General features: G+C 55.8%; 2 protein-coding genes across 5 annotated transcripts; both read left to right on the top strand.

Moving 5' to 3' along the window:
- The first annotated feature begins 4,974 nt into the window (after positions 1 to 4,974).
- SUPT5H (SPT5 homolog, DSIF elongation factor subunit) lies at positions 4,975 to 16,965 on the top strand. Of its 4 annotated transcripts, none has more exons than XM_051989015.1 (30): positions 4,975 to 5,086; positions 6,456 to 6,560; positions 7,158 to 7,323; positions 8,032 to 8,097; positions 8,835 to 8,846; positions 9,328 to 9,397; positions 9,563 to 9,631; positions 9,724 to 9,789; positions 10,103 to 10,133; positions 10,230 to 10,298; positions 10,954 to 11,205; positions 11,637 to 11,726; positions 11,828 to 11,898; positions 12,464 to 12,569; positions 12,891 to 12,984; positions 13,062 to 13,198; positions 13,278 to 13,433; positions 13,522 to 13,668; positions 13,741 to 13,887; positions 13,961 to 14,086; positions 14,213 to 14,297; positions 14,386 to 14,499; positions 14,599 to 14,701; positions 14,826 to 14,953; positions 15,093 to 15,198; positions 15,305 to 15,463; positions 15,755 to 15,917; positions 16,062 to 16,265; positions 16,447 to 16,542; positions 16,644 to 16,965. In XM_051989015.1, the coding sequence occupies exons 2-30, from the start codon at positions 6,477 to 6,479 to the stop codon at positions 16,785 to 16,787; spliced, it is 3,261 nt and encodes a 1,086-aa protein (XP_051844975.1). In that variant the 5' UTR covers positions 4,975 to 5,086; positions 6,456 to 6,476; the 3' UTR covers positions 16,788 to 16,965. The 4 variants fall into 4 exon arrangements, with proteins under 4 accessions (XP_051844975.1, XP_051844974.1, XP_051844977.1 ...); XM_051989014.1 differs by having other exon boundaries at positions 7,155 to 7,323; XM_051989017.1 differs by lacking the exon at positions 8,835 to 8,846.
- Positions 16,966 to 17,913: 948 nt separating this feature from the next.
- Positions 17,914 to 24,311, top strand: TIMM50 (translocase of inner mitochondrial membrane 50). The gene is made up of 11 exons (XM_051989012.1): positions 17,914 to 18,088; positions 20,833 to 20,974; positions 21,075 to 21,106; positions 21,332 to 21,353; positions 22,043 to 22,101; positions 22,341 to 22,460; positions 22,988 to 23,092; positions 23,218 to 23,316; positions 23,494 to 23,650; positions 23,921 to 24,027; positions 24,126 to 24,311. The coding sequence occupies exons 1-11, from the start codon at positions 17,933 to 17,935 to the stop codon at positions 24,225 to 24,227; spliced, it is 1,101 nt and encodes a 366-aa protein (XP_051844972.1). The 5' UTR covers positions 17,914 to 17,932; the 3' UTR covers positions 24,228 to 24,311.
- Positions 24,312 to 24,553: the final 242 nt, after the last annotated feature.

Here is a 24,553-nt window from a genome sequence, read left to right as displayed (position 1 = left end):
ATTTATGGCTCTGTGCAGGATGAGGATGGTACTTTGACTCATGGTCTGGTGCAAAGTTAATACGCCAATGCTGAAATATGGAACACAATCTTTATTGACCATTGAATGACAAATTTTCTTCAGTAAATTATAGGGCAAGTGGGATCAATTGGGAACCAAAGAATTTATGAGTCAGAGTAAATCATGGAAATGACTTATCATTTCATTACCACTCTGGGACAATATATCAAAGTTGCTAGGATACAGATAAAACGGCCCTGTGGGAAAAATATATCTTTCTAAACACAGATCAACAAAAGGGAGGACAGTCGAATAAATGGGCATGCAAGTAAAACAAACCTTAGAAAACCACCGAATTTAATGAGCCTAATTTAGCTCCAAAACCAAAATTCCGGAAATCAAAGAGATTAATAGAATTGAAAGCAAAACCCCGTTTAATTACTAATATCAGCATTGAAAGTTAAAGTTACCGGAATAAAAACTCATTGAAATTTTTAAATAGGAAAACCAAATTACCAGTAACTAAAATGATAAAGGAGAATACTCAGAAAAAATAAAGGGAATTATTTGGAAGTATTTTGCCCAAATATATGCCAAGAAAACTGACAATTGAAATGATATGGATAATTACAAAAATATAAAGTGCCCAGACCAACAAAATAAGTAGAGAATATAAATAATGTAAATAATCTTAGAAAAACAAATTGAACAGACCTCATTCCCCTCTCCCCTCATCGAAGTTGTGGCCTGTCAATTTCTCTTCTGACACTGCCTGGATTATTGCCATTGCTACTGAGGGTGGGGGGTGGGGGTGGGAGGTCTGCCTCAGGTCTCTCCCCACTCCAATCTATTCCCCATTCAGCCACCAGTGATCTTCCTAAAGCGAGGGCCTGGTGGAGCCATCACCCTCACTCAATAAACCCCTGGGGCTCCCTATTGCTTCTAGGATCAAACACAAAATCTTTATTTGGCCTTAAAGCCTCATAATCTGGCCCCTTTCTACCTTGGCAGATTTCTTATACTTTACTCTCCCTCCACCCCCTCATTGGGTCTCAATCCAGTGACACTCAAGGGGAAAAACAACAAAACAAGACACTTCATTTGCAGGCTCTAGGCATTCTTTCTAGCTATGTACCCTGACCCCCAACTCCAATCCAGGTCTGGAATACCAGGTGATCTACCTGCCTGCTGACCTCCCTGGTTTCCTTAAAGTCCCAACTAAAATCCCATCTTCTGTAGAAAGCCTTCCCTTAAGAAGTGACCACCAGGACGATTTCAGAGAGGCCTGGAGAGACTTACAGGAACTGATGCTGAGTGAAGCGAGCAGAACCAGGAGATCATTCTATATAACAATAACAATTCTAATGGACGTGCCTCTCTTCAACTATGAGATGATTCAAACCTGTTCCAGTGATCTTGTGTTGAAGAGAGCCATTTACACCCAGAGAGAGGACTGTGGGAACTGTGGAACACAACATAGCAGTCTCACTCTCTCTGTTGTTGTTGTTTGCTTACATTTTATTTTCTTTCTCATTTTTTTCCTTTTTGATTTGATTTTTCTTGTGCAGCAATTTATACAGCTATGTATACATATATTGGATTTAACATATACTTTAACATATTTAACATGTATGGGACTGCCTGCTGACTAGGGGAGGGGGTGGGGGAGGAGGAGGGGAAAATTTGGAATAAAAGGTTTTGCAAAGTCAATGTTGAAAAAAATTACCCATGCATATGTTTTGTAAATAAAAAGCATTAATAATAATAATAAAGAAAGCCTTCCCTAACATCTCCTAAGTTCCAGTTTCCCTCAGTTAATTTTTATTTCCTATTTATCCTGTATATATCTTATTTTGCATATATTTCTTTTTTTATTTAATATTTTATTTTATTTTATAATAACTTTATATTGACAGAATCCACGCCAGGGTAATTTTTTTACAACATTATCCCTTGCACTCGCTTCTGTTCCGATTTTTCCCCTCCCTCCCTCCACCCCCTCCCCTAGATGGCAAGCAGTCCTATATATGTTAGATATGTTGCGGTATATCCTAGATACAATATATGTGTGCAGAACCGAGCAGTTCTCTTGTTGCACAGGGAGAATTGGATTCAGAAGGTAAAAACAACTCGGAAAGAAAAACAAAAATTGCATATATTTCTTTACATATTCTCTTCTCCATTAGATAAGCTCCCCGAAGGCAAGGACTGACGGGTACCTGAGAATAAAAGTTGCTTAATAAATGTTTACTGATTGAGTCAGAAATTTCAAAATATATTTATAATATTAATAGTATGGGAAAATATGAGATACTAAAGAAATCTCTTCTACTATGTAAGTCTGTATGATCTTGATGCCTAAACCAAAGAGAGTCAAAACAGAAAGCTAATTATAGGCAACTTCCTAATGAATATAGATGCAAAATTGGGAAGAAAACATTGACAGAGGCTTCAATGTCATAGTAAAAAGGATAGACATTCTGACCGAGCTGTGTGTCTACTGTAAGTACAGTATTTGTTCAATAGTAGGAAATTTTAATAGACCATATGAAGAACAAGAAAAAACAAATATTATTATAGCAATAGATGCAGAAAGAGCTTTTGACAAAATACAACACCCATTTCTGTTAAAAATACTAAAAAATATAGGAAAAATGGATTCTTTAATATGGTAAATAGCATTTTGCTGTCCCCAAGAGTTCATATTATAGGTGATGAAAATAAACTTGAGGCTTTTCTAGTAAAATCAGAGATAAAGTCTATTATCAACACTCTTACTTGATATTGTATTAGAAATTTGAGCCCCGAATCAGGTAATTTCATCTTCCTCAGTTCAAACCCAGCTTCAGATACTGATTAGCTGTATCATGCTGGGCAACTCACTTCACCTTGTTTGCCTCAGTTTTCTCATCTGTAAAATGAGCAGGAAAAAGAAATGGCAAACCATGCTAGTGTCCTTGCCAAGAAAATTCCCAAACGGGGTCATGAAGAGTTGGATACCACCGAGCAACATTGGTGTAATAATGATAGACTTACAGTTTGGGAAAAGATACTGGCAAAACTGGAAGTTTGGCAGAAACCAGGCTTAGTTAGACCCATACGTCCCATCATGTATCAAGGTAAACAAACACTAAATAGATTCATGTGTTAAAATAGAAAATGTCACATTATAAACAAATTGGGGGAGCAACGAAAAAATTTGCTTTCAGATCTGGGGAAAGAGTTTATGATCAAATGTGAATAGAAAAAAAATTTAAATGAAGATAAAGAGATGAAACAAAATAAGATAAAAAGGGAAATTTTGATTACGTAAAATGAAATAACTTTTGCACAAACAAAATCAATATAGTTAAAGTTAGAAGGGAAAGTTAATTGGGGGAAAATCTTTGCATAAAATGTATTTGATATTTCTAAGATATACAGGAATTCATTTAAATCGATAAGAACAAGAGCTTTTCTCCCATAGATAAGTGGCCAAAGGATGTGAAACTCAATTTTCAATGGGAAAAAAAAATCCAGGTTATTAAAAAGAAAATGTTTTGGAAAAATAAATGCTCCAAATTAATAATTAAGAAATTTAACTTTGCAGTGCCAACCCACATCCTCATCAGATTGGCAAAGGTGACAAATACTGAAGGAGCTTCAGGAAAAGATGGACACTTGATGCACTCTTGGTAGAGCTGTGAGCTCAGGCCATCTGGATACATACATACACACCCAGGATGCTCCCAAAGAAGTCAAAGGAAGAGAAGAACCCCTACAAGCCTATCAATGTGAGCCATAGGAAATGACAAGACAGAGTTTCTGAGAAAGGATTGTACAAGCTGATGCAGAATTAAATGGAAATATTAATTTACATCATGATAACAGCATCGTAGAGACCAAATCTCTGATGGTCCGACCAACCTCGTGACAGGACATTCAGGACTTACAATACCGAGACGTAATTTTTTTGTTTTTCTTTTAGGCCCTCTAGCTTCCGGGACTTGCCCAGGATCTATGTTAAGCGTCTGCGGGTAGATTTGATCTCTCGGCCTGGGGACTTCAGTGCTTTATCAAACACTGCACCATCTAGCTGTCAGCTAGACACACCCCTTTGTTCTGATTTTTTTTTCCACTACGTGACTAATATGGCAATATGTTCAAAATAATTATGCATGCATAACATATACCAGATTGTGTGCTGGGGGGGAGGGGGAGAGAAAAATCTTTGGAACTCAAAACCTTACAAAAATGCAATGTTGAAGGCTATTTTTATATGTCCTTGGAAAAAGCAAAATACTATTTTTAAAAGATATACATTTTTGACACGACATTGCAGCACTTTGTTTTGCTTGAGTAGGAAAGTTTGTTCCAATTTTTTTTTTTCCCAATGCAAGGGGAGGAAAAAAAAAATGCTTGCTAGAAAAAAATGGAAAACATAACCCAAAAAAGCACCCCCAAAGCCACGGGCTGCTTATTGGCCGGTCACACTCTCGGCCTCAGTTTCCTTTTTTGTAAAATGGAAGATGAAATAATGATGTCATTTTCCTTGGCCCGAAGTTAGGACTAGTTGTACGAGGGGCATGAGCGTTTTTTGAGAAAGGAAAGGCAAACAGCTTCTCAGCAAGCGGCGATGCACAAAAGGAGGGCTCCGCCATCTGGGACGCCGCACGCGAAGTTGCACTTCGGGCCCCTCGGCCCCCTCCCCCCCGGGGGGGGGGTTTGGCCCTTCTGTGACGTCACGGGCACCCCTCCCCCCCTCGCTCCAGAGCCCACGTGCGCTCCCCAGCACGTTCAGAAGTCTTTTCCTCCTCGGCTCCAACTTCTCCCACCCCGCCGTCTTTCCCCGCCTCCTTTCAATGCGTCACATCCTGTCTCCTATGCCTCTCCTAAGATGGCGCCCTTCGGCCGGAAGTCGGGCTTGTTTTCTGCCTTTCCCAAGGTGGCGGTCGCGGTTCCGGTTCTCGCGAATTCTCGAGAGATAAGCCGCCCCAGTCACCGCCGCCGCCGTCGCCGTCGCCGCCGCTTCGTCTGACGTCGCGTCCGCCGGAGCCAGAGCCGAAGCCGCGCAACCCGGGAGTGAGCGACGCTGACCCGCCCGGGGGTAAGGCCCGTGGCTGGAGGGGCCGGGCGGAGCTGTGCGTGTGCGTGTGTAAGGGCGAGTGTGTCAGGGCGACCCCGTGAGGGCGAGGGGCTGAGGATGAGTGTGTTCGGCGAAGTGTAAAAATAAGTGTGTCAGGGGGACCTCGCGGGGGCGATCGTGCGAAGATGAGTGGGTCGGGGGAGGGCGCGGGGGTCGGGGGAGTGTAAAAATAAGTGTGTCAGGGAGACCTCGCGGGAGCGATTGTGCAAGGATGAGTGTGTCAGGGTTAGTGTAAACATAAGTGTCAGGGGAGCCTGAGAGCATTGGATGTGTAAAGGCAAGTGTGTCAGGGGAGTGTAAGGAGAAGTGTATTAGGGATTCCCGCGAGGGTGTGTGTAAAGATAAGTGTGTCAGGGGGACCTGAGAGGGATGGGTGTGTGGGGACAAGTGTGTCAGGGGAGTGTAAGGAGAAGCGTATTAGGGATTCCTGCGAGGGGGTGTGTAAAGATAAGTGTGTTGTGATTGTGCAAAGGCGAGTGTGTCAGGATTAGTGTAAATATAAGTGTGTCGGGGGGCCTGAGAGGGATGGGTGTGTGGGGACAAGTGTGTCAGGGGAGTGTAAGGAGAAGCTTATTAGGGATTCCCCAAGGACGAGTGTGTTGGGGGAGCCTGTTAGGATGAGATGGGGAGTGCTCCAGAGTAAGCTCATAGTAAGAGCAAGTGTGTAAAGGGGCAATTTACAGGTAAGGGTGTGCAGGGAAGTGTGCAAGAGGGATGGGGTCACAGCCTGTTGTCCTGATGTGTGTGTGCATGGGGGGAGCTTACAAGGCAGGGTGTGGGTCCAGGAGAGTCCCTAAGATGATGGAAAGGGGAAGAAGGGGCAAATGGGGGGGTGGGGGTGCAGGGCCCCCTTCCCCCTCTTGGAGATGATGCACCTGGCCATCCCCCAAGACCCTTGACCTGACCTCCTCTCTCTCCCCCCCCATCGTAGGGTCCCCGGTCCTTTTCGCCTTGACCAATCAACCTTAGTTTGGGGCCTCCTTCTGGCCTCTGCTCCCCAAAAGGTTCCCCTCCCCCTTCTGGACAGCCTTTGCTGATTGGCCCAGTTGTCAACATCCCCTCCCCCATAACTTGGGGTTACTTTGTGTTTATTTTTGCTCCTATTGTGTCTGGCTGCTATTCTTCGTACATGGGGAGGGGGGCGCCTTGGGCCTGGTTGTATATGGGGGGGCAGGGCGGTCCTCAATGGTAACTTTGTGTGTTTGGAGGCAGAAAATGGGGATTTGTGGGTAATGGGACACAGAAGGGGCATGAGGATCGGCTGAGGGCCCCCTGGGGGGATGAGGTCCTGGGGAGCCCTTGGCCCTGACTCAGACCTTCCCCCTCCCAGTCTGACCTAAAGACCCAGAAGATGTCTGACAGTGATGACAGCAACTTCTCAGAGGAGGAGGAGGAGGACAGTGAGCGGAGCAGCGAGGAGGCAGAGGAGGTGGAGGTGAGGATTGGGGAGGTGGTGGACCCCACCTTTGGAGCTGCTCACTGGCCCCCTCTGCTGGCTTCCCGAAGTTTCTGCTGGCTTCCTGAAGCTTCCTCAGAGCATCCTGGGAAGGAGCCCCTCCTGCACCTGCAGCCCCTTGACCCAGGCCTGGGCCTATGAGTGGTAGAGGAAGGGGGTCCCTCATAGTGAGGGCGGGGCTCATCTAGAGAGGGGCCTTTGGGAGCAGCTAGGTGGCGCAGTGGATAGAGCACCAGCCCCTGAAGTCAGGAGGACCTGAGTTCAAATGTGGTCTCAGATACTTAATACTTCCTGTCTGTGTGACTCTGGGCAACTCACTTAACCCCAATTACCTCAGGGAAAAAAATTAAATTAAAACAAAAATGGGGTGGGGGGAGGGGGGCTTTGTCTCAAGGGCCAGCTCCGGCCTCCCTCACATTGAGACCCCAGGCCCTCTGAAGACCCTCCCAGCTCCAGGGTTCTATGTACCTTGGCCGCTGTTGTCCTGGGCAGGGGGTGGGGGGGGAGGGGGAGGAGGGCGGTCTGGATAATGCTTTTCTTCTGTCTCCCTAATCATCACCTCCATCCTTCTAGCAGGTAGAGGAGGAGCGACGGAGTGTGGCGGGCAGTGAAAAGGAGGAGGAGCCTGAGGAGGAGGAGGAAGAGGAGGAAGAGGAGGAGTATGATGAAGAGGAGGAGGAAGAAGATGATGACCGTCCCCCTAAAAAGCCAAGACATGGGGGTTTCATCCTGGATGAAGCTGGTGAGCAGGCCTGAGCTCTGCGCTCGCTTTGGGTTCCTCCCACGTGCCTGGAAAATTTGGGGAGATGAGTTCCGTGGACACTGTCCAGAACCCGGATCACTCTGGCTTGTTTCTTTGCCCTTTTTGCTAAGGTTGATGTCTTAGCAACATGTTTTTATTTTTACTTTTATTTTATTTATTTATTTTTATTGTAGCTTTTTATTTACAAGTTATATGCATGGGTAATTTTACAGCATTGACAATTGCCAAACCTTTTGTTCCAATTTTTCCCCTCTTTCCCTCCACTCTCTCCCCCAGATGCCAGGTTGACCAATACATGTTAAATGTGTTAAAGTTAAACATGTTAAAATGTGTATTTAATTTATATAATATTAGTATACGTGTCCAAAACAAAAAGAATCGGACTTTGAAATAGTGAACAATTAGCCTGTGAAGGAAATCAAAAATGTGCACGTGTTTTTAAAAACATTTGACGACTTCCATATTTCCATAGAATTGGTGGTTTTCCAAATTTTACACAAGTAGCAAATAGTAGGTTTTCCCAGACTGCCCGAGGGGTCCATGGCAGGACCCTTGTGCTCTCAGGGCCCAAGCTCAGGAGAAGCCCTTCAGCCTCTTTTTTCCCTAGCTCTCAGTGGGCTGGGCTTTCGGGGGGGTGGGATATAAAGCACCCCAATCTCAGTCCCCTTCCTTCTGGAACCTTTTCAGATGTGGATGATGAGTATGAAGATGAAGACCAGTGGGAAGATGGAGCGGAGGACATTCTAGAGAAGGGTAAGTGGCAAAGAGAGGCCAGCCTCCTGTGTCTTGGGCTGGGGGGGTTTGGGGAGGCCCCCAGATTGGGGCTCAGCTGGGCAGGGTCTGGTAGGTGGGGTGGGGATCATGAGCTGGTCTCTACTTCCCTAGACAGGGCAGAGGAAGAAGGGGAAGGAAAAGGGTAGAGGGGGAACGGGAAGCATCTGAGAGTCTAAGACAGGGCCCTTCGGGGGAGATGATCCAGAGCCTCTCTCCCTTTGACCTGCATCCCCCTCCTCTACCACTCTGCTTCTTTCTGTTGCTACGTGAGAGACAGCTCTTATACCTGTTTCTTTTAGGCACATGAATGGGGGAGTGGGGCTTAGGAGTGGGTATATTGGGGGACTTTGGGAGTACTGGGACCCTTTCCTCCTAGAGAGGTGTATCATTTGGGGATTGGGGGTGGATCCTCCCACTCTGGGTTTCTCTTCTCTTCCTGTGCCCTCTGGCCCACCCCAAGCTGCCCCCCAGCCCCTCCCCTTGTTTTCTCGTGCTGTGCGATTCATACATTTCGGCTTTCCCTGTGCCTCGCCTTCAATTTTGATTTTGTCCTTCCTATGTTCCTTTACTCATTATTCCCGGTCCCTTCCCTGGCCTGATCCCACCCCACCTTGGTTGATTTTGCTGATATAATTTGGCTCATATTGTGTCTGCTCACGCCCTTCACCACCACCACCACCACCACCTCCACCACCACCTCCACCTCCTCCGAGTAGAAGAGATTGAAGGTAAGAGTCTGGGGTGTTTCACCCCCCAACCCTTCCCCTTCCTCCTGCTGTCCCCTCTACAGCGTAGCCTCCTGATGGCAGGGGAGGGAGGAGGACCCTGGTCTGGGGCTCATCAGTGCCAGGGAAAAGTCTGCAGTTTAGGACTCTGGGATGTTCGTATGTGTTTATTGAGGGTGTGCATCAGTGACAACCACGGTCCAGCTAGCTAGCCCGTGAGTGTCTGCTTTAGGCACCCATGGGCTGGACAGGTCAGGGCTGGCCAGGCTCAAGGCACTTCTTAGCCTTAATGACCATCCAGCTTTTCTCACCCCCTTCCCCAATTTGGAGCCGCTGTGCTTTGGCCAGCTCCTTCCCCAGCCGAGCTCAGCGGTCATTTGCCAGGGATGCAGGTCATCCTGTTCTCCCGTCCCCTGTCTCGTTCACTCGCTGCTGCGCCAGCGCGTCGAGCTTCTGTCCCACTGGCTCTTGGTCTTCCTTGCAGCATCCAACATTGACAATGTCGTTCTGGACGAGGACCGCTCTGGGGCCCGGCGCCTCCAGAATCTCTGGAGGTAACTGGGGGGCACGGAGCAGGGCTTTAGCTTTTGGAGTCCGGTCTCAGCTCTGCCGCCCTGGGAGACTGTGGCAGGTCTTTTCTGTAAAACGCAGCTGCTGACGGTTTCTAGTCTAGCCTCAGTCCTGCGACTTCGTGGGTAACATTTGCTTTCCCATCACAGGGACCAGCGAGAGGAGGAACTGGGCGAGTATTACATGAAGAAATATGCTAAATCATCTGTGGGAGAAACGTAAGTGGGGCAAGGCCGGGGGCCGGGGAGGTGGGATGCCAGGGGGCCCGACTTGGGGACTCTTGAGTTTGACCTCTTCTCTCTCCTCACAGTGTGTATGGAGGGTCGGATGAACTCTCAGATGACATCACTCAACAGCAGCTGCTGCCTGGGGTCAAGTACGTGGGGTTGGAAGAAAGGCATGGGGGCGGGGATCTCAGGGACCACGCTGGGGACCGATGGCCCTGAGAGACAAGCCAGCTGGAAGGCTCCTGTTGGGCCGGGCTGAGGGCATGGGGGCAGTGATCTCTGGGATGCGGACTTGGGTCGTGGGCGGGAGTGAGCTGGTTGTGAGAGAGTCAGGAAAGAGGGGCGGCTTTGAGGCTGGGCCCATGGGGGAAAGGAGGAGGAGAACTTCCCAGGTGGGGAGGTGATGGAGGGAGCCCTCCTGTGGGGGGCAGGACCTCAGGAATACCCTTTCTCTTTCCTTAGGGACCCTAATTTGTGGACTGTGAAATGTAAGGTGAGTCTCCTGGCCTGGAGAATGGGACTGAGCCATGGGGGGCCGGGAGAGGTCCATTTATTTCTCGACCTTGTCTTACCCTGGATTCTTTCCTAGATTGGGGAGGAACGAGCCACGGCAATCGCCCTCATGAGAAAGTTCATTGCCTACCAGTTCACAGACACAGTAAGTGATGGTTGCTGGGAAGGGCCGGGGGTGAGGTGGCGGGGGAGAGATATTCCTGGTAGGGGATGGTCAGTAATGGAGGATGAGCCTGCTCCCTCCATCTCTCTCTATGGTACCCCAAGATGGGGAATCTGGATCAGGGTACAGAGAGTGAGATTCCCCTTCCTCAAAAGAAGTTTCTGCTCTCGGAAGGTCTCCTGTGATTCTCCCCCAGGTTTGGGGTAATAGTGAACAGTTAGGCTTTGGTGAGGGAGGCCCGTCTGCTGCCACGCTGGGGGAGGCCTTCAGGAGCTCTGGCACACAGTGCCCTCCTGGGTGCAGCCTGGGAGAACTCACTCTTCCCCTATCTGACCAACGGGACTGGCTGCTTTGCTTTCCTCCCATGGGCTGTCCAAGGAGCTTATGCAGATCTGGCTTTTCAGAGGATTGTATCCTTTCCAGAGGGCAGTCGTGTCTCCTGAGTGCCCACCCTGTGCCCAGGCTTCCAAGGCTGATGATTAGCTGTTGATTTGGTGACTCTCAGAGCTGAAGGGGGCCTTGAGTAAACTTCTGGATTGGGGATGAGGGGTCAGTCTTTGGAGGGTCCCCTGGCCCAGGCAGGCAGGGACAGCCCCCTTCTGGGCTGCCGCCTCACAGGAGGCATTTCCTCTCGCAGCCGTTGCAGATCAAGTCAGTGGTGGCTCCAGAACATGTCAAGGGTTATATCTACGTGGAGGCCTACAAGCAGACCCACGTGAAGCAGGCCATCGAGGGGGTGGGCAACCTGCGCCTGGGCTACTGGAACCAGCAGATGGTGCCCATCAAAGAAATGACGGATGTGCTCAAGGTGGTCAAGGAGGTCACCAACCTCAAGCCCAAGTCCTGGGTCCGCCTCAAGAGGGGCATCTACAAAGACGACATTGCCCAGGTACCAAGGGTGGGGAGGGCCTCTCTGGGAGTGCCCCCTAAGCTGGTGAGGTCAGAAGACTCAGCCTGTGCCAGGGGTTGGGCCTTCAAGGTGGTGACCCTGCATGCTACTGGTGCATGGGGGGAAGGGCAGACTGGAAAGTTCACAGAAAGTGACCGTAGTCTGACCCAAGTTCTGCCATGAGGCGGTTTCCCTGGACTTGGATAAATGAATTATCTTTCCATCTCTCCTTTGGGTCTTGTAGCAAACTTGTGGTGGGGGAAAATGTAGGAATAATGAGCCCATTGTACAGATTAGGGGCTCCCTGAAGTGACTTGCCCAGAATCATGTAGTCTTCACGTGTTGGATGCCAGAAATCCAGACTCCACCGGGTCCCGGGCAGCTTGGAGGCAGCCCTGGGTGCCTCCTTGACGTGCCTCCCCTCCTTCCAGGTGGATTACGTAGAGCCCAGCCAGAATACCATCTCCCTCAAGATGATTCCTCGCATTGACTATGACCGCATCAAAGCTCGAATGAGTCTGGTAGGGAAGCTGAGGCGGGCCTGGGGGGGATTCAATCCTGGGGCTCCCCTGCACTGAGAATTGGTGCTCAGTGTCCTTTCCCTCTTCCTATGTCCTCACAGAAAGACTGGTTTGCCAAGAGGAAGAAGTTCAAGAGACCCCCACAGCGATTGTTTGATGCTGAAAAAATACGGTAAAATTCATCCTCTGGGAATTGATTGTGGGCTACCCCTTGACCTCCTGTTTCTGCCCCCTCCTGCCAGCTTTGCAGCGCGCCCCCCCCCCCCCATAGGTCAGTTCAGCAACTTCTTCCCTCCCCTTGGCTTTTGTAAAGAGCGGAAGGTGTTTTAGGGGTGGCCGTCAGGATTCTAACTGCTGCGCCCCGCGCCGGCCTGAGAACTTCTTCTGGCTCTTTGTGTGTCCCGGAGTCCTGGGCCAGTCCGGCCCCCTTGGGGTCACCTTAGACTAAAGCAGGAGGACAACTCTTCCTCTGGAACAAGTCGTCCTGCGCCTGCTGGGAGGAGGCCCATGCCAGGGAAGGGGCAGCCCATTTTAGGGAATACTTCCTGACGTGGTCAGGCCGGACCGTGTGGGTCCCCGAGGAGAGCAGAGATGAGGCTCAGGCCGAATCCCCAAGAAGCTTCCCTCAGGCCGCCATGGTCTTGGAGGAGCACCTTGGTGAGGGCTGCTGTGTTCCCCTGAGGAACTCTTGGGGGTTTCCTCTCATTTTCTGTCACCTTGTGGTCTTCCCGTTCTAGTTCCCTGGGAGGAGACGTGGCTTCTGATGGAGATTTTCTGATCTTTGAGGGGAACCGCTACAGCCGAAAAGGCTTCTTGTTCAAAAGCTTCGCGATGTCGGCAGTGGTGAGTGTCTGCTGGGGGGCTGCCAGGCCGCCCTTGTGGCGTCCTTCCTCTCAGGCTCCTGGGGCCCAGGACACTTCCAGGCTGCTTCTGCGGCCTGGCTTGTGGAGCCTGGGCCCATGAGCATTTGTACAATCCCACCCCCATCCCATCGCCCAAGGCAGGGAAGGACTCTGAAGGCCCGGCCTCCTTCCTGGAGGACACAGGAGAGGTCGCGTCCTTGTGCGCTCTGCGCCCCTCTTCCTGTGGCTCCCCAGGGCGAGGATGCACTCGGCAGCTGCGGGCCCTCCTTGACCTGCGCCTCTGTCCCTCTCCTCTCCTTAGATCACAGAGGGTGTGAAGCCCACACTGTCAGAGTTGGAAAAGTTTGAGGACCAGCCAGAGGGAATTGATCTGGAGGTGGTGACTGAGAGCACAGGTAGGAACCTTGCCCCCGGGCTGCAGGAGACCCCCGCCCGCCTCTGCCGCCCTCACACCCCTCCCTCTCCGCTCTAGGGAAGGAACGGGAGCACAACTTCCAGCCCGGGGACAACGTGGAGGTGTGCGAAGGCGAGCTGATCAACCTCCAGGGCAAGATCCTGAGTGTGGACGGTAACAAGATCACCATCATGCCCAAGCACGAGGACCTGAAGGTGGGCTGCTGGGCCGGGGAGGGGGGGCTCCCAGGACAGGGAGCAGCGGCCCTCACGAGCCTTTGGCCAACTCTCCCAGGACATGCTCGAGTTTCCAGCCCAGGAGTTGCGGAAATACTTCAAGATGGGAGACCACGTGAAAGTGATTGCTGGGCGATTCGAGGGCGACACAGGCCTCATTGTGCGTGTTGAGGAGAACTTTGTGATCCTCTTCTCCGACCTCACCATGCATGAGGTAGGGGCGGCGCACGGCATGGGGGCAGGAGGGTCTGGCCAGGGGAGACTTCTTCATTGCCCTCATCCTCCCTCATCTCTCCTCATAGCTGAAAGTGCTTCCCAGGGACCTGCAGCTCTGTTCCGAGACGGCCTCGGGCGTGGATGTCGGGGGCCAGCATGAGTGGGGCGAGCTGGTGCAGCTGGATCCCCAGACGGTGGGAGTCATCGTTCGGCTGGAGCGGGAGACCTTCCAGGTAGGTGAGGGGAGGCCGAGGGGGGAGCCCCGCCGTTCTCTGGGCACTCACCCTGCCCTCTGGCCCCTCTAGGTCCTAAACATGTACGGGAAGGTGGTGACGGTGCGGCACCAGGCAGTGACTCGCAAGAAGGACAACCGCTTCGCCGTGGCCTTGGACTCAGAGCAGAACAACATCCATGTCAAAGACATCGTGAAGGTCATCGATGGCCCTCATTCGGTAAGGACGGGGCCGGGCGCCTGAGGGAAGCGGGGGCGGCCCAGGCCCACATTGACTCTGGCTGTCTTCTCAGGGCAGAGAGGGAGAGATCAGGCATCTGTTCCGAGGATTTGCATTTCTCCACTGCAAGAAGCTGGTGGAAAACGGCGGCATGTTTGTCTGCAAGACCCGCCACTTGGTGTTGGCAGGGGGCTCCAAGGTAGGGGGGCTGGAGACCATCTTGGAGGAGTAATAAGGGAGGCCCCCATGCCATGGAGATTTTGAAAGTGGGGGAGGAGGACAGGGAAAGGCAGCCCATCTCTTGCCCCCTCTCTTTCTCTCCTAGCCTCGAGACGTCACCAACTTCACCGTGGGGGGCTTTGCACCGATGAGCCCTCGGATCAGCAGTCCCATGCACCCTAGTGCTGGAGGTGAGCGGGGTGGGGGGCCAGGATGGGTGGAAGCAGTGGAGCAGCGTGGGCTGAAGACAGACGGATCTCTGGTCCTCCCCTCTCCTAGGTCAGCGGGGAGGATTTGGTAGCGCCGGCGGTGGGGGGATGAGCCGGGGCCGCGGCCGGAGAGATAACGACCTGATAGGACAGACTGTGCGCATCTCTCAGGGGCCTTATAAAGGTAAGACTCTGGGAATTGGGAGGCGGGGGAATCCTGGACGGCTCTTGAAGATGCAGAGCACGAATGGCCCCCAATCCCTCCTGCTCCTTCCTTGCCCAGGCTACATCGGGGTGGTGAAGGACGCCACGGAGTCTACAGCCCGAGTAGAGCTTCACTCGACCTGCCAAACCATCTCTGTGGATCGCCAGCGGCTCACCACTGTGTCAGTAGGAGGGGATGGTCTGGGCCTGGGAGGAGTCCTTTGTGCTCCCTGTCTGGGGTCCTGACCCCTTTGTCCATCGACTGTCCATCTCCTCTTCTCACACCACCTTCGTGTTTGCCCACAGTGGCTCCAGGCGTCCAGGGGGCATGACTTCCGCCTACGGACGGACCCCGATGTATGGCTCTCAGACACCCATGTATGTCCAAGGCTCCCGGACCCCCATGTACAGTTCACAGACCCCTCTGCATGATGGTGAGTCCCCTCATCCTGGGGCTGTCAGGGGGCCGGGAAAAGAAGGGGGTAGACGTGTCAGCACGGTCACCTGCCCTTGAGGCTGACACGAGCACAGGGGGCTGGGATGGATCTGAAGGACTCTCTGCCCCCCATGCAGGCAGCCGCACTCCGCATTATGGTTCGCAGACGCCCCTTCACGATGGCAGCCGCACGCCAGCTCAGAGCGGTGCTTGGGACCCCAACAACCCCAACACGCCATCCAGGTAAGACCTGGTCCCAGGCAGGGGGCTCCAGAGCTGCTGTGGGGATGTGTGAGAGGGCAAGAATGCTTCCCCTTACTAATCGTCCTTTTCTTTTCTCCCCATGCAGGGCAGAGGAGGAGTATGAGTATGCCTTTGATGATGAGCCCACGCCATCCCCCCAGGCCTATGGTGGGACCCCCAACCCACAGACACCAGGCTATCCAGACCCCTCATCCCCACAGGTCAATGCGCAGTATAACCCCCAGACTCCTGGAACCCCCGCCATGTAAGTGATCAGGACCACCTGCCCACTTTCCTGCTTTCCCCAGATCTCCCCGACCTTCAGGTTCTTTATCTTGGGGCCTCCCCCTCCTTGGCCCTTGTCCAAAAAAAAAAAGCCAAAGGCTTTTTTGCCTTTACTGTTGGCAGGACACCCTCAGAGCTACGCAAATGTTTAACAACCCAGCTGAAAACCCAGGAGGGGAGACAACGGGATGTGGTCCCATGCTGGCCGCTGCCCGCCCCCTCCTCCCTGGGCCACTGACTGAGCTGGGGCTTCCTTTCCGCCTCTCCCCAGGTACAACACGGACCAGTTCTCACCCTATGCAGCCCCCTCACCACAAGGCTCCTACCAGCCCAGCCCCCAGAGTTACCATCAGGTGGCACCGAGTCCTGCTGGCTACCAGAACACACACTCACCGGCCAGCTACCACCCCACACCCTCGCCCATGGCATACCAGGTGCTGAACAAGAGCTGGAGTGGAAGTGGGCTGAGATCCCTGAGGGACTTGGTGCACAGTAGGTGCTTCATGAGCGTTTATTGAATCAAATGATAGACCATAGCTGAACTAACTGGAGCATCCTCCTTTCCTTTCTGCCTCTAGGCTAGTCCTAGCCCTAGTCCAGTGGGCTACAGTCCAATGACCCCTGGGGCTCCATCCCCTGGTGGATACAACCCTCACACACCAGGCTCTGGTATTGAGCAGAACTCCAGTGACTGGGTGACCACAGACATCCAAGTGAAGGTCCGAGACACCTACTTGGACAGCCAGGTGGTGGGACAGACGGGCGTCATCCGCAGCGTCACGGTAAGGAGGGGCCTGAGGCGGCTTGCCCCTGGGGCTGCTCAAGAGGGCGCCTATTTCTGGGGAGTAGCTGAAGGGGGGGGGGGGGGTTGGGCGGTGGGAGTGGGCTTCTGGGCCTCGGGCCTGCAGTGAGCCTGGAGTTAGCCTGGCCGAGGACTGATTGTCGGATGCTGTTTCCCTCCAGGGTGGCATGTGCTCCGTATATTTGAAAGACAGTGAGAAGGTGGTCAGCATCTCTAGTGAACATCTGGAGCCCATCACTCCTACCAAGAGCAACAAGGTGAGGGCAAAGGGGAGTCCTTTACCTCCTTTCCCCAGAAAGCAGCTCCTTCCCATGCACCCCAGGCCCAAGTGGGTCTAGCTCCTTGTGCTTTTCTGCAGGTGAAGGTGATCTTGGGGGAGGACCGGGAAGCCACCGGCGACCTGCTGAGCATTGATGGGGAGGACGGGATTGTGCGCATGGACCTGGACGAGCAGCTCAAGATCCTCAATCTGCGCTTCCTGGGGAAGCTCCTGGAAGCCTAGGGGAGCCAGACGCCCCCCAACCAGCCACCCTGGGAGACCTAGCCCGCCCTATTTTTGTTTGTCCCTTTTTGGAGAGTCTCTGCCCGCCTCCCACTGCCCAAGGCAGGGCCTGGAGCCTCCCAGGCAGCCCCCACCCAGCTGGCCCCGTCTGTGCTCTGAATAAAAGATGGTTTGATCACTACTGTCCTCATGAGTCTGGAAGGATGGGGGGTGGGGGGGGGTTAAGGATCTGGGGAAGGTCAAGGAGGGGTGGGGGGAGAAGACCAGAAGATTGGGAGCCCCCTCCCCAGGATCTCTGCCCCATCCCTCCTCCATGTGGTCCCTCTCCTGCCTCTTGTGGACAAACGGGCCTCCACGAGGACCTCTTAGTGGTCCAGATCATTGGCCCAAGGGCGCCCTCCTGGCCTTGACTGTGGATCTCCCTTGATATCTTTGACCCTGTAAGTGGCTCCTCCCCCAAATCAGCCTTCTGCTCAAGGGGCAGCCCCAGAGCGGGCCTGCGCCCTCTTCTCCCGCCTGAGGACTTCATCTGGGAGTCTCATCTGCCTCTTTCTCAACTCGGGGGCTCCGAGGCCTTCAGCGTCCGGTCCGAACTCCCCCAGGGCTCAAGGCCCTTCCTATCCCCAGCTCCCAACGCCGCCCTCGGTGCCCACCCCGCCTGCCCCGGGACGCTCGCTAAGTCGCCTCCCTTTGGCTTCGCGCCCCCTCACAAGGCCATTCATCAACGCCTCGCGGTGGAGGCCCGGCCCCCGCAGCCCAGGCGTGGGAAGAGCCCTTATCCGTGCTCCGGCGCCCCGCAAACACGTGAACTCGCTCGCTTCGCCCGCCCGAAGCTCTTTTGAACCTCTCTGGGTCCCGTCGCGACCAACTTCATACTACTAGCACGCAGGTGGTTTAGGGGAGGGAGAAGAGAGGTCCGAATTGGGGGAAGGGGGAGAAATGTAGAAGACGAAGGCCTCTCATTGGTGGAAGCCGCGGCCCTTCTCAAAGCCCATTGGCTGCTCTTGAAGGGGCGGGGAGAAGAGGAATTGTGTTTCTTCATTGGTCAAAGTGCGGGCCCGCTCCGTGAGCTCATTGGTTGGTCCCCGTGAGAGAGGGTCGAACCGGGCGGGGCTTGGAGGCGGCGGCGGTAGCGTCCGAGCAAGATGGCGGCCTCGGTGGCGGCGGTGGCGCTGCCCTCACGCCTGCTGAGCGGGCACTGGCTGCGGCTGCGGTTGCGGCTGCGGCCCCAGCTCGGTCTCGTGCCCTTGCCCCGGTCCTTGTGCGCGCGGATGGTGACCGCGCCGCGCGGCCCAGGACAGGTGAGCACTGCGCGTGCGCGCGGGAAGCGGGCAGGGGGGCGCGAGGAGGGAGGAAGAGGTGCGGCGCGAGCCCAGGTTGGGTTCTAGGTTGGCCAGGTTCTAAGCCCAATCCGCCCGCTCCCACGCCAACTCGTGGCTGGCTCCCACGTGGAACCTAAGACCTAGTTGCTGGCCCCGCCCCTAGGTGCCTATTGCCAGGATCCCCTGCTGTCCTGACCCCCCAATGTCCCTGGTGTCCTGTTCCCCCGTGTCCCCCTTCCCCAGCGTTCTTGGTGTCTTGATCCCCAGCTTCCCCTCCCCCAATGTCCCTGGTGTCCTAGCTCCCAGTGTCCCCCTCCCCCAGCGTTGCTGGTGTCCTGACCCCCAGCTTCCCCTTCCCCATGTCTCCCAGGTTCCCTCCTCTAAGCCTTCCTGGTGTCCTGACCCCCAGCTTTCCCTCCCCCATGTCTCCCAGGTTCCCTCCTCTAAGCCTTCCTGGTGTCCTGACCCCCAGCGTCCCCCTCCCCCAATGTCGTTGGTATCTTTACCCCAGCTTCCCCTCCTCCAATGTCCTTGGTGTTCTGACCCCCGGCTTCCCCTCCCCCATGACCCCCAGTTCCCCTCCTCTAGCACCCCTGGTGTCCTGATCCCCAGCGTCCCCCTCCCCCAATGTTCCTGGTGTCCTGATCCCCAGCGTCCCCCTCCCCCAATGTCCCTGGTGTCCTGATCCCCAGCGTCCCCCTCCCCCAATGTTCCTGGTGTCCTGACCCCCAGCTCCCCCTCCCCCAGTGTTCCTGATGTCCTGACCCCCAGCTCCCCCTCCCCCAGTGTTCCTGGTGTCCTGATCCCCAGCGTCCCCCTCCCCCAATGTTCCTGGTGTCCTGACCCCCAGCTCCCCCTCCCCCAATGTTCCTGGTGTCCTGACCCCCAGCTCCCCCTCCCCCAGTGTTCCTGGTGTCCTGACCCCCAGCTCCCCCTCCCCCAGTGTTCCTGGTGTCCTGACCCCCAGCTCCCCCTCCCCCAGTGTTCCTGGTGTCCTGATCCCCAGCGTCCCCCTCCCCCAATGTTCCTGGTGTCCTGACCCCCAGCGTCCCCCTCCCCCAGTGTTCCTGGTGTCCTGACCCCCAGCTCCCCCTCCCCCAGTGTTCCTGGTGTCCTGACCCCCAGCTCCCCCTCCCCCAGTATCCCATCTATTTTCCCAAACCTTTCAGGGCCTCGGCCCCCTGGGCCCCCCGGGCCCCCTGGGCCCCCCAGGCCCCATAAGCCTGTATCTGTGCCCGTGGGTGTGACCCACTGTAGCATTCTCTCTGTTGGGGTTTCCTGGGGTCTCTGTTCCAGTTCAGTGATCACCACAAGCGCAGCCGGGGGTTAAAGCCCAAACCCTTTATTGTCTCTTTCCGGCCGTAGCTCTCTCTCTCCTTGGTTCCGAGCTCCCGCCTCCTTCTCTGCCCCCTGAGTCTCCCCGCCTCGGTCCTGGCTGAGGCTTCTGGCTTGGATGCTCCACACTGAGCATAAGCCGATCATTCTATGGCTGGGAAGCCATTACTTGTTGTGGGATTAAATCAGGGCCGAACTGGAGTCGGCCCCTGTCTCCTCACTCCCCTTGGTGCCTCCTGGGCAGGCCCTGACCCGCTAAGTCAGATGGCTGTTGTCTCTGTGGCTCCCACCGACTCGTCCCCTTGGGAGAACTCTCTGTTTCCAGGTCAGAGTTCAGGCCCGTAACAGCATGTGTAGAGAAAACGCCCAGAAGGCCTCTTTGGTGGGGGGTGGGGCAGCAGGGATACTGAGGCTGGGCAAAGGCCGAGCCCAGAATTGGGGGGGGGGAGCGCCCAGTTCCTGGGACCGTAGATTGTTGGGAAGGGGTTGGGCCGGTCTGTGAAGTGTCCACCTCAAGGCCAGAGGGGGGCTGAGCCCTCGGGGGGCCCGGGTTAGCCCGGCGGCCATGTGCATCCCCTTAGCCCTCCCGTTCCCTCCTGCAGAGACCCAGAGAGGCCTCAGTTGCCTCATCTGTAAAAAGTGGGTAACTACAGCCCTCCCTTCCTAGGGAATTAAGCTATTAAACCGCTCAGGGCAGTGCTCAGCACACAGCAGGCACCTAATAAATGCTGATTCCTGCCTTTGTTGTAACGGGCACCATGCAGGCCTTTGGCCCTGGGCGCCCGGCGGGCTCTCTGCTGCCAGGCTGGCTTCCTGGTTCGGGACCATTCTGTTACTTACGGGGTGGCTGTGGGGGGCACGTCCTGCGCCAGGTCACGTGAGACCCCCTGGCTCCGCTGGGGCTGGGAGGGGCACGTCCTCCCGCTGGGTTTGTTTCCAGTTCTTTGCTTTTACACAGGGTGACCCCCGGCCCTTCCCAGTTATCAGTGACCTCCTTGGCATGTATGGGCCTGGCACCGGCAAAGGGGCAAAGGTCCCTTCGGGGTTCGCTTCCTGGATTAGCGGCTGGGATTACTCCCCCTGGGGTCTCAGGGACCGGGTGTCCAGCTGGACTTGGGGTCAGGGACCGGAGCTCTGTCACCGGCCTCCGAGCCGGCTCTTCCTGGTCCCTCGGGCCCGGCCCGCTCCGTCCCTTCACTGCCCACCCCTCCTTGGGCTGATCAGCAGGGCCGCTGGGCCGAGGGGCTTCCCTGCCCTCCCTCGCCCCGGCTCTTTGCCCACTGCCTCCCGCAGGCTTGCTCTGCCTGGCACCCAGGGGGCACCTACTAAGTGCTCGCTGGTCCCTTTGCGCCCCCGCGCCAGGCTCCCCCACTCTGTTTCTCCTCCAGAGCCATATCCAAGACTTACCGTTGCCCACCCACCGGAAGCAGCAGCAGCAGAAGCAGGGCCCCAGCTACGCCAAGAGGCTGGCCATCTGGGTGGCCGGGCTCCTTGGGGCCGGGGGCACCGTCAGCATCATTTATGTCTTCGGTGAGCAGCGGGCCCGGGGCCCCCGGTGGGGGGAGGGGGAGGAGGGGCCCCGGGGCGGGGGCCACAGGCATCCCTTGACCCTCCCTCCTGTTTGTCCCAGGAAACAACTCGGTGGATGAGAACGGCAAAAAGGTAAGCAGGAGACACCGGCCGCCCCTCCCTCTGGCTTTGAAGTGCCCTCCGCCCATCTCCTCCTCCGGTCCCTTTGATGTCCTTCCCCCAGAAGGAGAAGGGGGGGCAGGAAGGGAGACAGAGCCCCAAGGGGCCAGTATCCCGGGTCCCCCGATCCCTTCCTGGTGCTTGGGGGTCCTCCCCCGAGACCCCCCTCCCCCGACGCTCTCTGTGTCTTCTCCTTAGATTCCGGATGAGTTTGACAATGGTGAGTGTCCGTGGGGGTAGGAGTGGGGGAGGGGATGGAAGCGGGGGGGGGGGGGAGCCGAATCCTCTAGATTCTGGTCCTTCCCCCTTCTTTCTTTGCTTCCACTGTCCAGAAGCCCCTCCCCCAGCCCATCTGGTAGCTCAGCCCCTCCCCCTGAGTGTTGGGGGCAGCTGCAGGGCCTGGGGGGGGTAGACAAAGACCCCTTCCCATCTTCCTCGCCTCTGGCTGTCCTGTTGTTGGGGGGCCTCAGAAGGAGCAGATGGTGGAGGCAAGCCCGAGGGGGGAGGAGGGAGAGGGGCTTGGGGGAGGGGCCGGCCACATGCCTTCTCTGTCTTTTCTCTAGCCCCCCTGGGGACTGAGGAATGTCTCCCCTATTGAGGACTCAGCCCCTCCTAGGCCCAGGTGCCTGAGCCCCTCAGCCGTCCAGTGTCCCCCATTCTACCCACAGGTGTCGGCGTGTCCTGATCCCCCCCCCCCCCGCCACGTTCCAGGCCCAGCCCGGGGTGCTCTGGTCTCAAGGGGGGTAGCTGGGGGGAGGGGGGACAGTGCGACCCCCACCAAGCCTTAGAGAGCGAGGTGCTTGGTTTGGGCTGATGTTTTTTCCTCGCTGGGGGAGGGGGGCTGGTTCCTGGTCCGGGTCCCGGGCTTCCTGGGGCCTGGCAGGCGAGGGCTTTCCCTTCTCCCCTCAGATCCCGTGCTGGTTCAGCAGCTCCGAAGGACGTACAAGTATTTTAAGGATTATCGACAGGTGGGAAGGTCCCCGCTCCTTTCCAGGCTCCCCGGCCCCAGCTCCTTCCTCTCCCTCCTCCTACCCACCGGGCCCCCGCGAGGCTTCCAGGAGCCTCGCAGACAGGGATGCCCCCAGACTCCCTGCCCTCATGTCCCACCCCACGTGCAGCCCAGAGATGCCCCCCCGGCCCCTCATAGATCCCCCCACCTTCCCATGACCCCCCCCCCCCGACTTTCCCGTGACTCCCCCTCCCACAGATGATCATTGAGCCTACTAGCCCCTGCCTCCTGCCGGACCCTCTTCGAGAGCCATATTACCAGCCTCCATACACGCTTGTTCTGGAGCTGACGGGGGTCCTGCTGCACCCCGAGTGGTCGGTGTGTTGGGGGACCCAGATGGGCTCTCTGGGGTGGGTGGGCCTGAGAGTTTCTGTGGGATTTGGAGCTTTGGGGAGCCCTAGTGTCCAGGCTTTGGAGGGATTTCTAGGTTTCCTGAGAGGGAGTATCTGAGTTTGTAGCGGTTTTTCTGCTGCCCCCAGGAAAGGGGTGCTGCTTGGTGAGGGCCCCCCATGTGAGTGGGGGCCAGCCTCTGAGTCCCAAGAGCTCATCACAAATGGGGTCAGGGAGGGGGAGGTGGGGGTGAAATTTCTGGCCAGAACAGATACTGAAGACCTTTGACCAGAAGTAGTCAGTCAGTCTGCTGAGTGATAAGCATTTATTAGGCATCTACTGTGTGCCGGCTGCTAAGTCTGTGTTAGTGCCAAAGAATTGATGCCATCGAAATAAGTCCCAGGGGGGATCTTGGGAGGGGCCCGCCAGACAGGGGCCACAGTGCCTGAGACGGGGTGGGCAGCGGAGCCCCCCGGGGGTCTCGCTTCACCTGACAAGCCCCCTGCCCCCTGCAGTTGGCCACTGGTTGGCGGTTCAAGAAGCGTCCGGGCATCGAGACCCTGTTTCAGCAGCTGGCTCCACTCTACGAGATTGTGATCTTCACCTCCGAGACTGGCATGGTGAGGCGGCAGGCGGGGGCGGGGGCAGTCTGGTTTCTCAGGCCCCCCTGGGGCTAGGAGAGGGCTCCCCCTGTCCTCCGTGGGGTTGGGCAGGACAAGACACTGACCCTCGTGTTCCTTCCCAGACAGCATTTCCCCTCATTGACAGTGTGGACCCCCACGGCTTTATCTCGTACCGCCTCTTCCGGGACGCCACTCGCTACATGGATGGGCACCATATCAAGGTACCACCGAGAGCTACGCTCGCGCCGAGGGAGGGGGGAGGGCCTGGGGCCCCCCAGGAAGGCAGAGGAGGCGATGGGGACTGCCGGGGGAGGGGGGGTGCCCAGAAGGTGGTTGGGAAATTTGGGGGGGAGCGCATGGTGACGAATTCTCCAGTGAGCTCTCCCGCCCCCGCCCAGGACATCTCCTGCCTAAACAGAGACCCAGCCCGAGTGGTTGTGGTCGACTGTAAGAAGGAGGCTTTCCGGCTTCAGCCCAACAACGGCGTGGCCCTGCGGCCCTGGGACGGGAACTCTGACGACCGGACCCTGCTCGACCTCTCTGCCTTCCTCAAGAGTGAGCTGCCCCCTGCCCCTTCTGCCTCTTCTGCCTCTTCTTCCCCTGCCCCTTTTCCCCCTTCTCCCGCTTCTCCCCTGCCCTGTGGCTTTCTCCATCAGCTCTTACCCTGAGCCCAGACACAGGCCTTTGATCCCCCTGGAGGCAGCGGGGTTTAGTGGAAGGAGGGGGGGGCAGTCCGGGTTTGAATCCCGCGTTGCCTCAGTTCCCTCGTCTGCAGATTGAGGGTGTTGGCCTGGGGGCCTGACCTCGCCCTCCCCCTCCCCTCAGCCATCGCCCTGAATGGGGTGGAGGACGTCCGGACGGTCCTAGAAAACTATGCCCTGGAGGACGACCCGCTGGAGGCCTTCAAGCAGCGGCAGTCTCGGTTGGAGCAGGTCTGGAGGGGGGAAGCCGGGAGGACTGGGGGGGCGGAACCTGGGTCTTCAGGGGTTGTCTAGAGTCTGGGGGCCTCACCCTGTTCTCCCCGCCCCAGGAGGAGCAGCAGCGCATGGCTGACCTGGCCAAGAGCACCAAACAGAGCCTTTTCTTTAGTTCTCTCACCAGCCGCCTCTGGCCCCGATCCAAGCAGCCCTGACCACCTGTCCTTGCCTCCCTGGCCTGGGGGCCCCCTGCCCCTCCCCTGGGCCACGCTCAGCCTGACAATAAAGTCCGTCCTGGAGCCACCTTGTCCGCAGGTTTCTCATTTTGGGGCGCAGGGGAAGGAGAGGAGATTATCGGGGGCTCCCCAGGAGATAGGAGGTCTGGTCCCAGCTCAGCCATTCGCATCAATGACTGGGGTCGAGTTCCTTCTCTTCTCGGCCTCAGTTGCCCCTTTTCTGGCTGGCTCTTCTCTGTCCTGAAGGTCCTTCCTCGCTCAGAGGCCCCGATTCTGTCAGTCAAAGGTCTCTGACCCTGTGTGTG

Source organism: Antechinus flavipes, chromosome 3 (assembly GCF_016432865.1).
Source record: "Antechinus flavipes isolate AdamAnt ecotype Samford, QLD, Australia chromosome 3, AdamAnt_v2, whole genome shotgun sequence".
NCBI lineage: Eukaryota > Metazoa > Chordata > Mammalia > Dasyuromorphia > Dasyuridae > Antechinus > Antechinus flavipes.
Note: the sequence above shows the minus strand (reverse complement) of the source record. Positions and strands in the feature narration are given on the sequence as shown.

What these genes read in the sequence shown, in the direction of transcription:
- TIMM50 (XM_051989012.1), top strand. Translation starts at nt 17,933, where the DNA reads ATGGCGGCCTCGGTGGCGGCGGTGGCGCTGCCCTCACGCCTGCTGAGC. An exon ending in TCCGGATGAGTTTGACAATG is followed by an intron (nt 21,354 to 22,042) that starts GTGAGTGTCCGT and finishes TTCTCCCCTCAG; the next exon opens with ATCCCGTGCTGGTTCAGCAG. An exon ending in GGCAGTCTCGGTTGGAGCAG is followed by an intron (nt 24,028 to 24,125) that starts GTCTGGAGGGGG and finishes TCCCCGCCCCAG; the next exon opens with GAGGAGCAGCAGCGCATGGC.
- SUPT5H (XM_051989014.1), top strand. Translation starts at nt 6,477, where the DNA reads ATGTCTGACAGTGATGACAGCAACTTCTCAGAGGAGGAGGAGGAGGAC. An exon ending in TGTTGGCAGGGGGCTCCAAG is followed by an intron (nt 14,087 to 14,212) that starts GTAGGGGGGCTG and finishes TTTCTCTCCTAG; the next exon opens with CCTCGAGACGTCACCAACTT. An exon ending in CTCTCAGGGGCCTTATAAAG is followed by an intron (nt 14,500 to 14,598) that starts GTAAGACTCTGG and finishes TTCCTTGCCCAG; the next exon opens with GCTACATCGGGGTGGTGAAG.